The sequence below is a fragment of the Dermochelys coriacea genome, chromosome 18 (assembly GCF_009764565.3).
Source record: "Dermochelys coriacea isolate rDerCor1 chromosome 18, rDerCor1.pri.v4, whole genome shotgun sequence".
Classification (NCBI taxonomy): Eukaryota; Metazoa; Chordata; order Testudines; family Dermochelyidae; genus Dermochelys; species Dermochelys coriacea.
Window position 1 is genome coordinate 19,195,810 of NC_050085.1, and position 13,312 is coordinate 19,209,121.

The following is a 13,312-nucleotide window of genomic DNA, read 5'->3' on the forward strand; positions in this document are numbered from 1 at the left end:
GAAACTCCTGATATAAAAATGAAATGAAGTGCACACAGATCAATTTCACTGTATTTAATCATATATTTATTTATTTACGTATTTATTTGTAGGCAAATAGACTCTATTAACAGTTCAGTGACGGGACACCTTCTGTGCCATACTGCATGGTCTGCAATGGGCCATTAGATGAGTGTCATCAGGACACAAAGGTGATTGTAGTTCAAATATAGGACAAGGAGCTAGAATTCTGTTCTGTGTTCTTTTTCCCATTGTCCCAATGAGTCATTATTTGGCCTTTGGAAAGTCACTTAACCTGTCTATACATCAGTTTCTCCATCTGTGAAAGAAGGTGACCAATATTCAAATAGTGGAGCTGAGAGGCTTCATTGTTCATTAGAGCTCAATTTGGTAGGGAGCTGGATGCCCCATTATTAATAATTATTATTTTGTATTATGGCAGCACTTACGGCTCCAGCTAAAATCAATGTCCCCCTGTTCTAGGCAGTGCGCAAATACCCAGCAAGAGACAGTCTCTCCTTCAAAAAGCCCAAAGTCTACATGAACAAGACAGACAAAAAATGGGGAACTGGTGCATAGATAGGAGATCTGAGGTCAGTTCTGCATTCTGCCATACACTCCCTGTGAGACCTTGATCTGAGTCCCAGTCCAGTGCCTTAATCCCAAGGCCATCCTTCTGCCTCTTACTGGAAACTTCCATTGAAGGTAAAAGGCAAGATTAATTTTATAGGCACCAGCAGGAGCCAAGCTCTGGATCCTGCATGATGGAAAGTCTGCCTGGCTAGCAAGGATTAGGGGCAGCTGCCCACAACCCCCACTCTGTTGGAGCAGGGAGCCTAACACCAGCTAATGTAGATAAGGAGGACTGGCTGGAGAAGGGGCAGAGCAGTCTGGCCAGGAGATGTGCAGATTCTGGGGCCCTAGTGAGATTCTAAAGCTGCTCTTTCTCCACAGGCAAGGATGGGAGGTGAGTTTTTGTCCCTCCGCCCATTGTTTGTTGAGGATGCTCAGCACCTCACAGGTCCAGGCTGTGTGTACGTGTAGAAAAGGGAAATCCAATGGGAAAGTAAAGCAAAAGGGGCTGCGGCAGGAAAAAATTATCCGGGGGTCAGGACAAGAGTTGGTCAGGAAATGGGGACTTCTTCCACAGAAAACATTGATGAAAATGGGGGGGGGAAATCACATTTGTCAAAGAACCAAACATTTTCAGCTGAAAATTAAAAAATGGCTTTGGGTTTTCAGTTTTTCAATAAAAATTTTCTGCAGAAAGTGGACACTTTTTGTGAAAAAATTGTTGCTTCCAAAACCCAATTTTCTCAGAAAACCATCTTGGATGGAAAATTTCCAGTCGGCCCTAGTAAGAAGAATGCCTTCAGTTGTTCACAGTGAAGGGAATTCAGCCCTGCACAAGGACTTTGCACTCAAGTCCCACTTAAACCCTCACTATAAAGTTTAAATAAGACTGAAGTTGTGGATTGGCTTTGTACTGGCCCTCCACACCGAGTAAATTTCTTTCATTATCCCTAACCTTCAGGTTTGGGCAAGAAGCCACAAACACAGGAGCTAACCCTTGAGCATTACTTTGCTATTGTAACCAGTGTCTATTTGCATGGGATAAAATGGAACTGGTGCAATCAGAAATGAACAAAATTTTAGCAAAGTACTGCAAGTGTATGTTTGTAAGCCTGTGTAAAGGTAGAAGGGGAAAAAAACTCATTTACATCAGAAACATTAATCTGTTCAGCTGTGCCAAGGCCCAGTGAAAAACTCAGAACCTGTGAAATTGTTTTGTGGAAGGCAAACAATTCTCTGTAGCCTTTCATCCCTCTACGGTACATACCTGCCAGCTCTTTACTGTTGCTCCTCCTCTCCTGCATCAGAGCACTAGAAAGGCTCATAAGCTCCCAGAAAGCGTCCATTATCACAAAGGTTTCTGTCTGTTACAACTAGCGAAAAATCTACTGAATTTAACATGTTTTCTGTTTAGAAAATGGTTTTGTTCTTTCTAATCCCCTATGTGTGATTGTCTGTTCTCCCCATGTCTGTTCTAAGCAGAGTACACAGCATTAAAATACCCACCACCGCAAAGTGCAGCAGAGCAATTGATAATACCTGCCTTTGTCAGAAGTTTTTTGCACCATTATGTCACATCCTATACATCACATTTTTGGAGGAAAGTGGTTTGGTTTGGTTTTTGCAGTAGATTTTAAAATATCCACTCTGCTCTGGAAACAGAGCTGCCAACAGCCCAAAGTAAATTTATTATTTGTGTTTTGCATATTGCCAGTGCTCGTGTGAGGAGATATAAAAATAATGTTAGCAGTTATACTGTACGCAGGGTGGGGGAAATCAGGGAATCCTTAAATTAGACATGTCACCCATATTCCATGAAGGAGAACATACCTCTTGGACATCCATCTTTTCTCTCAGTAGTATAATAAAGATTGTCCTATCTGAGCCACGTTTGCCAATATCTCTGACTATCAGAAGTGCCATTTCCTTAGCAGCCCCCCGGATAGTGAAACATACAGCAGATACAGTGTGGGAGTCAAATGGCATTAAGCAGCAGCTGAGCACCTTGCCTGGAATTGTCATAGGGTCTGCTCTGTAGAATAATAATTTACGTTCAGAGTGCCTTTCATCAGGAAGGGTCCCCAAAGTACTTTATGAACTGGGACCCTGATCCTGTAATTGACTGCACTTAGGCTTAGGACCCATTGATTTCATATTGGATGCACCCTATTCTATTCTATTCTATTCTATTCTATTCTATTCTATTCTATATAATTTCTTGTACAGCTCTCATCACCATAGTACCTGGGAACCTTCCAGCAGTGCTTCAAGCAACATTACTGACATCTACCATGTGAAAAGAAAAGGAGTACTTGTGGCACCTTAGAGACTAACAAATTTATTAGAGCATAAGCTTTCGTGAGCTACAGCTCACTCATCACGAAAGCTTATGCTCTAATAAATTTGTTAGTCTCTAAGGTGCCACAAGTACTCCTTTTCTTTTTGCGAATACAGACTAACATGGCTGGTACTCTGAAATCTACCATGTGGGGTTTGTTCTTCATCTGTCCCAGAGGGGGAATCGGGGCAGTGGGGGGTTCTTGTTTTAGTACGTTTTTAGTTTTATTTTCAATATACATATTGCTTCGTGATGCCTGCCTTACGCTACAGTGTAGAACAGCACCTCCCACTCAGAAATGGTTGTTGAATGCTAAAATGCCAATATTCGTCCACAGGAATTTTTTTTGGGGAAAAAAAGTCCTAAACACACCCTCAATATCACTTTTTTTCACAGAAAATTAAAAACTAGCAGTTTTTTTTTTGTTTTTTGAAACCTGATCATTTTTACCAAACATCAAAAATCTTTCGGTTATGGATTGAAAAATTGGAATTTTTTTTGAAAAAATGTTTGGGCCAAAAAGTCATGCTTCATCAAAAATATGTTTCAACAAAGCAATTTTCAATTAGGTCTACTGAACATAAAGCAATCATCCTTCCCCCCGGCCCCGAAATGCAACCAGCTCTCTGGTGGAATGTGGTAGCTATTTCACAGCACATAGCAAAATTGCACAACAGCTTTGAAAGGAAGTAACGATGAAGAACATATGCATTTGAATCTACTTCGTGAATTCAGGATTCCAAACTGGAATTTTTTTCTGGGGCTAATCCCCATCTTGAATGCTGAGTACATACCCAATACTTGTGATTTCTCTAAAAGAAAAGGAGTACTTGTGGCACCTTAGAGACTAACAAATTTATTAGAGCATAAGCTTTTGTGAGCTACGGCTCACTTCATCGGATGCATTTGGTGGAAAAACCAAATGCGTCCGATGAAGTGAGCTGTAGCTCACGAAAGCTTATGCTCTAATAAATTTGTTAGTCTCTAAGGTGCCACAAGTACTCTTTTTTTTTTTTGCGAATACAGACTAACATGGCTGCTACTCTGAAAACTGTAAGGAGAGTGATCTCTTAAGATAAGCCATCACCAGCAGCAGGGGGCGGGAAAGGAGGAAAACCTTTCATGGTGACAAGCAAGGTAGGCTATTTCCAGCAGTTAACAAGAATATCTGAGGAACAGTGGGGGGTGGGGTGGGGGGGAGAAATAACATGGGGAAATAGTTTTACTTTGTGTAATGACTCATCCATTCCCAGTCTCTATTCAAGCCTAAGTTAATTGTATCCAGTTTGCAAATTAATTCCAATTCAGCAGTCTAGCTTTCATCCAGATCATACCAGACGATCCATTGTCTACAGCCAAGCTATACGATATAACCGCATTTGCTTCAACCCCTCAGACAGAGACAAACACCTACAAGATCTCTATCATGCATTCCTACATCTACAATACCTGCTGAAGTGAAGAAACAGATTGACAGAGCCAGAAGAGTACCCAGAAGTCACCTACTACAGGACAGGCCCAACATGGAAAATAACAGAACGCCACTAGCCATCACCTTCAGCCCCCAACTAAAACCTCTCCAACGCATCATCAAGGATCTACAACCTATTCTGAAGGACGACCCATCACTCTCACAGATCTTGGGAGACAGGCCAGTCCTTGCTTACAGACAGCCCCCCAGTCTGAAGCAAATACTCACCAGCAACCACACACCACACAACACAACCACTAACCCAGGAACCTATCCTTGCAACAAAGCCCGTTGCCAACTCTGTCCACATATCTATTCAGGGGACACCATCATAGGGCCTAATCACATCAGCCACACTATCGGAAGCTCGTTCACCTGCACATCTACCAATGTGATATATGCCATCATGTGCCAACAATGCCCCTCTGCCATGTACATTGGTCAAACTGGACAGTCTCTACATAAAAGAATGAATGGACACAAATCAGACGTCAAGAATTATAACATTCAAAAACCAGTTGGAGAACACTTCAATCTCTCTGGTTACTCGATTGCAGACCTAAGAGTGGCTATCCTTCAACAAAAAAGCTTCAAAAACAGACTCCAACGAGAGACTGCTGAATTGGAATTAATTTGCAAACTGGATACAATTAACTTAGGCTTGAATAGAGACTGGGAATGGATGAGTCATTACACAAAGTAAAACTATTTCCCCATGTTATTTCTCCCACCCCACCCCACCCCCCACTGTTCCTCTGATATTCTTGTTAACTGCTGGAAATAGCCTACCTTGCTTGTCACCATAAAAGATTTTCTCCTTCCCCCCACCCTTCCTGCTGGTAATAGCTCATCTTGAGTGATCACTCTCCTTACAGTGTCTATGATAAAACCCATTGTTTCATGTTCTCGGTGTGTGTATATCAATCTCCCCTCTGTATTTTCCACCAAATGCATCCGATGAAGTGAGCTGTAGCTCACGAAAGCTTATGCTCAAATAAATTTGTTAGTCTCTAAGGTGCCACAAGTACTCCTTTTTTTTTTTGCGAATACAGACTAACACGGCTGCTACTCTGAAACCAGTGATTTCTCTGTTCACCATAGGCCACAATGGTAGAGCTGACGTGGTTCTAATTTTCTTGACATATTTTTTTTGCATACTTCTTTGAAATGTATTGTATTTCATTTGCCTTACAGAATGCACATTTCCCAATTAGTACTTCCAGGCTAGTCATACACTGTGGATTAGAAATACATTTGGTCAGAAAAATGTGCTTAGAAAAGACATTTGTGGTCGCAATTTTCTCTGACCCCTGTGCGATTATTGATACTCCCCTAAGGAAACTCATTATAGACACAAAACTGCCATCACAGCCTTCCCAGTCACCTGTGCCTGTTGCATATCCAGTCTGTGGCTCACTGTGAATTCACTCTTTTGCAGGGTGCCAGAGTCTAATTGCATCAATCTTTCTGCTATATACAGCACTTTCCATTTACACTATTTGCAGCAATGTTACAATATTTTAAGGGGGAATAGCCTGGTGCAGCCAGATAAATTAGGCCCACCTGGCTATACTCAGCTTCATAAATGAGAGCACCTTTTTCAATTAACCAATGATATAGGCATATATAGAGCAGCACCAAAAGGAAGCAATTTGCTTTTGTTTGAGAAGGTTGAGTCTAGTCTGTTTGTGTTGAATCACAAGCCTGGTAGACTTGTTAGCAAGTTTCTCTATTGTGCCGAGTTGAACTATTTTGAAGCAATGACCTTGGGGCTCCTTGGCAATAATGGCAGCAGGCTGTGCTTCCCCCAGACAAAGCACAAAGAACATTCTTTTTAAATGCATCTGCCCAATGTGTGTGGAAGTAAAATCTAAACCAAAATAGTGGTGCATCGGTATTACAGTTCTAGGACTATGCTTCCTTTAGTAACTGTTGTCAGCAAGTGCCGGTGTATTTAAATGAAACCCCTGCTGTGGTGCCGTTACCATTCCACCACAAAGGGTGCACCCTGCTGTGGGACTGGTGGTGAAATCGTTCAAAAAGCTTCACGCTGTAATATCTCTTATGGCTTTGAGGTCCTTCGGCCTCGCCCCCTCCTTGAAGTTGTCATTGTGGGGATCTAGTGCAGCAACTCTATCCTCCAAGAGAAACGTCAACATGCCAACATGGATGACAAAAAGAGCTGATGAGGACAGTGGCTGTGAGTAACAAATCTATCTTTTTTTCTTTTTTTTTGGTTGGAGCAGTGGACAATGTAGAGCACTTCTATCCAACCTTACTAGGCCCCCATATGTTTGTATGTGCGTGCCAATTTCATGTTTCATTGCCAGGTTATTTCATCTGATCTGTTAATGCTGTCTGGGCTTTTTAAATGTTATCCTGATTATGCTTCCATTTATTTAGAGTAGTTCCCACTTTGCAGCCATCCAGGAAGAGAGATAGTCCCTACCCTGAAAAGCACACAACCTCCCAACAGAAGGACAAGCAGATAGAGGTTAGGGGAAAGGAAGGATTATTATGTAAGTCAGTGAAATTCAGTGTAAGCATCACAGCAAAAGTGAGGGTTCAAGAATACATGGGCAGGATAGAGGCTTTGTAGATGGACTCAGGAATGTTGTATGGCCACAAAGTACTTCCTGATTTCCTCTCTGTACTACCTTATCCCTTCTTATTGTGACCTAATTTGCTGTGTTAGTCCCACCTGATGGGGCGTGTTGAACCTCTGAACGATTGATAACTAGATTGATAACTGCAGATTAAAGGGTCTATCGAGTCAGAGTCATTTATTACCTCAGTAGATGTCAGTAGATGTCTCCTTGCCACAAAGCAGACTGGCAAACTTGCCCTGTATTAAAAAACCTTCCACCATGCTTTAACCACCTCCTGTGGATCAAAATATCACAGATTCATACCTATCTCTGAGAGGGATACACACCCCTTGTGTATGATGAGAAAGTGCTTGACTGCTAAAATCACTGCAGAGTACACAAGTACCCTAACTTTTCAGTACCCCTCCTCTGTGCCCTGCCAGTCTACAGGGGAAAAGTATGGATTTTTTCCTCCACTCTCCCATAACTCAATAACAACTGATTTGTTTTCACTCAGATTTTCTCCCAAAAAGTTCAGCTCTGGGAGGAGATAAAAGACAGAAAGTTTAAGACCCTGAAGTATAAGCATATGAAAATAGAGAGCTAATATAGAAAGTGGTTTAGGAAACCTTAACTTTTAGTAGGTACCACTGTCAGCTGCTACAATTGAAATGCAGCCAACTCAGGGGTGGAATGTGGCAAGCATGCAACTACGTAACAGTTTGACAGGAAGTTAAGAGGACAACTTCAAAGAACATAATTATCCAAACTGCTGTTTGGTCGAGGCACCAGGGGGCTATCACCACTACTCCTGAAAAGTGTCATGGACTAGGCTATAAACCCTGCTATACCCCATGATCGTGTTATAAAATTTCCCAGACCAAGCAGTTTGTGCAGATAAACGCCCAGATATTTTATGTTGATCTGAAACTGACTATTTTGAGGTTTGGCCATTTCTAGGTCTTGCCAGATTGCTGAGTATATTTTGAAAGTGGAGGAGGAGGGGTAAGACCCTGGCTGATTTCTGGATATAGTAGTCACATAAGAGTTTGCTGTGTTGCAAAGTAGCATAGTTGAATTAACCCAAACAGCTGAGTTCAGTCTGCTGTGTCCTGATGTTAGATTCAATTTGACTTAATCAAACAGTTGACAAATGTTTCTCTCATGTGGCATAAGGAAAACACATAATGAAAAGAGCTGGAGAGTGGGTTTAGCATGAACCAGGGAAGGAGAGACCTCTTTAGAATTTCTGCTTGTTCCTTACCAGTGTTTCAGTCCTTCACTTGAGGACAAATTCCACTACCCACCAGAACCCATGATCTTCGAGTATAAAAGTGGAAGGAAACCATCACTGAAATCTGACTGAATATTGCTAGGGAATTGTGTTCTTCTTTGGGAATAACATACAGCCAACTACAAATGCATCTGCTTCTATTAAAAATAATATAGCTGCTTTCTCATTGCATTTATTGTTTAATTCATTTATGCTGCTTGTTGGAAATGCCATCATTAAATTCCTTCTGGGCTATTGCTTGTTTTAAAGGTAACTCTTTTTGGAAAAGAGACTTCTCTTTAAATTTAGCACAAAAGAAAATCCCAATAACTTTTATTTATAGATCAGAGCATGAGAGATTTCAAGATTTAAAGCTAGCTTTGTAATTTTGTTCCCCTCATAAAAAATGTTTAACATTTCCCCCCCAACCTTCAGAAACAGTATTATTTCAAATATATGTGACCTGTTTTTTTCACTCACCGTTTAAGGGTGAGTTCTAAAATACTGATTTTGTCCATTCAATCGACAATCTCAAGAAGTAGCACTATGTATGTAGAACGCACTGGGGAATTTGTGTTACAGGTCTCCCTCTGTGCCAATCCACAGAGGATATGAGTTATTACGGCCCTCTGCTATATTGCTTTAACTCAGTCTATAGTGGCTTATGCTAGCTTTGAAGATCCTGGTTCAATCCAGGGTGTTTTGGCTAAAATGACGACCATCGCATATGTTTATTCAGCTTGCAGAATAGGACCCTTTTAAGGAGCAAATGCTTACATGAGTAATTTCATTGAGTCAATGAGACAGTTTGCATGCTTGGAGTTGCTCACGTGTCTTCAGTATCAGGTCCGAAGAGTTGACAGTTTTTGATCATCACCAACAAACATGGGTTTGGGATTTTATAGTAAGGGATACGTGTTCCTGGCTTGTGAGGGGGAGGAAGTATCTAGAAAAAGATGGTGAGAAATATGAATGTGTAATGACCTGTGTGATGAGAAACTATGCAATTTTAGCATTAGTTTATGTAGGCATAAGTAGAGAAAAGGAAAAATGTTGAGTGTTGGTTTGCTTGGGGAACAGGCAGAGCTTGAATGAATGACATCACTGGGAACATGAATCTTGTTTTGTTTGATTTATTTATGTTCAGATGCAGAGTCTTGAATGGTTTCGCTTAAAGTGATAGTTTTCCCTTTCTAGTGAAAGGTAGGCCATGATAAACTGGTCCAGCTGTAAAAATTAAAGGCCAAGGTGAAGCCCAGATGATTATAACACAGAAATGCAGAGTGTTTTTCTGCCAGGACTCTCACTACAGTAACTATTATACAAAGTGTCACAAATGGAGCATCCATTCTGAGTAATTTTTTTAAAGAAATAATAGCAGATACTGGTCATTCCCCCCCACCCCACCCCAATTGTGACTTGATTTAGGTTGATTATTTTGCAGTCATTCTTTACACTTTAATTGTGCCCTGCCAGACAGCATTTGGTGGTCAATATGCTTGCAGAATAACATACTTCACTGCCAGAACGGCTCATTCTGCTGAACTTTATGACAAAAAAAAATTGATTAAGGTTCTGATTACCTTGAAAATGTCAAGCCCTTTCATGCTCTTTAATTGGTTGACGTTCTAGGTTGCTTAAGAGCAGAGTTAAAAAGCAGCTAGTAATCATGTTATAGAAAATACATTCCCCCTAATGACTGAGCACTGTCCCACTTGCTGTAATGCATCCAGATGACTGAAAGTGAGTAAGCCTGTCATTCACAGGAACTTATTTCCTAAAGAAAGAAGACAGCCACTCTGATGTAAGCCATTTAAAATCACTGTATGGGTAATCTCATTCAATTATTTGTAAAGAAAGTTCTCATTTCACTCTATTTAATTTTATACTTTTTGAGAAATGAAACTATTGTCCCATCTCATTTCATAATAAACTAGCAGAACTGCAACTCAGTGGTAGATGAGCTCCTGAAGGTATATGCATTCTGGGGTACTGAACCCGGACTGAAGGTAAGAGAAGGATCAGGAATATATATGAGGAAACAGTACTATTGGCACTGTTCTCTTAAAAGCTTCATGTAGCTGAATCTTGGAACATTTTATGTAAGCATTATTTTTTAATCTGATTGCAAAGGAGTGTTCAACACCATGGACAAGGAATCTTAAGGGGCCTTTTACATGTGACAATGTATTTCTAATATTCACCATTTAATATACAGTTAGTGTGCCCCAAGCAACAGGAACCCTTGGGTCTGATCCCACCCTGCCTCTGTCCTTTGGCAATTCACTTAACAGCTCTGCTACTGTTGGCCTGTCTTTAAAGGGGGCATAATACTTGTGAACGCCAACCATCTAGGTAGGTAATTTGCTTTGAAAATAGAAAGTTGTGTATAAGCACTATGTTTTGTTTTTATTACATTGAGGTTCTAGGTAGTAATAATACCTAGCTCTTATATAGCCCTTTTAATCAGTAGATCTCAAAGCTAATGTTTCAGCCAAATATGGTAAATGAATTTAACATAGCAAACAAACAAATTAAAGTATTTTAGAAGCAGGACTTGCAAAAATTGGGTGTACCCACTGTTTGTTGAATGGATTTTAATTGGCTGCTCCCTGCACTGGTTCCCCATTGAACAAAGTCAAGTTCCAAGTCACTGTACTGATTTCCAAAGATTTGCATGGCATTGGGTCTTGCTACCTGAGACAGTTCCCTCCTTCTATGGCAATAACCTCACATGAGAGCTTCTCTCCACTGGAAAAATGAAGCTGCCAACAAATAGGGGAGGCGAGACTTCCACAGAAGCAGGACAGAGATTGTGGAACTCACTGGCAGGTGAAATGAGAATGGCCATAGACCTCAGTATCTTCAGAGCTCATTGCAACACTTGTTTCTCTGACTTAGCTTTCCTGTGATTGCCCTCTCAAGCAGACCATCACCATAAGACTTTGTATGTGTATTTCAAAACCAAATCCCAACCCCAGCTTTAAGCATGTTTCTGCCAGCAGGGCTGAATGAGAGAGAGATTTTTGTGTTGGCTTCTTGTGGAAAATGTTCTTATAGAACAGGTGACATTATAAAAATCAAGAGCAGGAATTGCAGCAGATGGCTCAAGGAACCTAGCTAATATATAGGGTGTCAGATGTCTAGAAATGTGCAGACTGACTAGAAAGTACATCACACACTTTTAATAAAACAAAACAAAAACGTGTACTTATGGGCTTCTTTCTATTTGCAGTGCAGAGAAACAATGCCATGGCCTCAGAGCATTTCCTGGGGAATAATGCCATCTGGGGTCCTTGAGTGGCCACTGAGACCAGCTCCTCTCAACCAATCATTAGTCCTCAGCAAATGTCCTTCCTTTCTGTTCTTGTTGTTTTAAATATGTGGGGTGGGGAAAGAGAGAGGGGTGAAAAAAGGCTGATTCTGTAAGTGCAAAAATAAACCCCCTGAAGATAATGGATTTCTGAAAGGCCTGCTTGCACATATGTGTATCTACCTTTGTTGGGGTTGGTAATAAGTCATTGCTTAGCAGTGGCTAAGTTATATATGCTGGAACTGACATAAATGAACAGTTCTCTACAAAGTAGGGATCTGGTCCTGTGTTCCGTGTGCATCTAGAAGTTTAGTGGGCATGCTGGGTATGCAAGAAAAGTGGGTTTTAGCCCTAGGTCAACAAAATCGGTTATTTATTTTTGTTTGTGTGTGTGTGTATAAGGAGAAAAGTGCTCAGTGGACCCTGGGCAGGTACACATGGAACCTTTTTTTCCCTACAGTCGTTATGCATGCAGTATATTACCCAAAAGTATCCATTTGAGGTAGGCTGATGGGTATTTAATTCCTTCCTGAATTCAGCAAAGGCTGCCAGGAATGCACAGTAAGCTGGTTCAGGGAAATTTGATTGGAGAGGCTTCCAATCAATAGCAGGAGGATAAAGTTAATTTAATGCCCCTTCACTGGATAGCAATTTATTGGGGTTTGCTTCATGCCTAAGTATATTAATCTAGCAAACTTCTTCTTTTAAAAAGTCTAGTAAACACTATTGTTCAGTGAGATTGTGTTTTAATTTAGATGTTGGGTTCATTTTTACTTTCAATAACATTGGTTGTAAAATCATTAGTTTCCTACACAAGATCTGAAGGAACAGAAGGTGATTTTATGATGTATAGATAGGCTTGGATGATTCAATATTTGTTTTATAATTTTTGATGGACAGATCACTGTTTATTTTTAAGCATTTTATTTTAATTTCCACAATGGTGTAAAATTATGGAGTTTTATGCTTTGTTAAAAACCCTATTTAAGTTTTCAGTTGTGAAATTATGCAATGGAGGGGGGGGATCAGGTAGTGACAGAAGACACTGAGATTCAAAACTTTAAATCTTTATAACCATTAAAACATAAATTGTCAACATCATGTCCAAATATACCAAGTAAATGTCACTCAAAGTAGCCCTCAAGCAGCGTTTTTCTTTCTTTGCCCATCTGCAAATGTAGATGATTATCAGTCTAAATATTTTTGGTAGGTTTGTGTGTATACAGTGAAATTGACATTTACTGACAAAAATCTAATCCTTCCAATCCTACCCAATGCTTCACAAAACACACAGGATATGTCTACACTGTGACAAACACCCGTGCCTGGCCTCTGTCAACTGACTCGGGCTGGTCAGGCTCAGGCTGTGAGGCTATAGAATTGCAGTGTAGACTTTCGGGCTCAGGCTGGAGCCTGTCTTCTGAGATCCCGTGAAGTGGGAGGGTTCCAGAGCCCAGGTTCTAGCCTAGCCCATACATCTACACTGCAGTTTTATTGCCCTGCAAGCCTGAGTCAGCTGTCACAGGCCAGCGGCAGGTGTTCTATTACAGTGTAGACATACCTACAGAGGCTACCCCAAAGAGCCTGGTCTCCTCCCTTAACTTCAATGTGGAAGGAAGGTGAAGCCAGGGAGAAAGTGTGTGCAAGATTGGCCAATAGCTTATAAATGGAACAGGTCTTGGATAAGGAAGTGCAGAGTCATTACTAGTGGAAAGAGCAGATTGGAAAAGGGTAATAGGTTGGGGTTATTTTTTTT

The 13,312-nt window shown here is 40.8% G+C and overlaps 1 protein-coding gene across 2 annotated transcripts in view; it reads left to right on the forward strand.

The window, feature by feature from the left end:
- The first annotated feature begins 6,092 nt into the window (after window positions 1-6,092).
- PRDM16 (PR/SET domain 16) overlaps window positions 6,093-13,312 on the forward strand; it is a 454,451-nt gene continuing 447,231 nt past the window's right edge. The window contains exon 1 of one of the 2 annotated variants that reach the window (XM_043499846.1): window positions 6,093-6,582. In XM_043499846.1, coding sequence (XP_043355781.1) covers window positions 6,447-6,582 — 136 coding nt within the window. In that variant the 5' untranslated portion in view covers window positions 6,093-6,446. The remainder of the gene's footprint in view (window positions 6,583-13,312) is intronic. The other variant, XM_043499847.1, reaches the window with a different exon arrangement.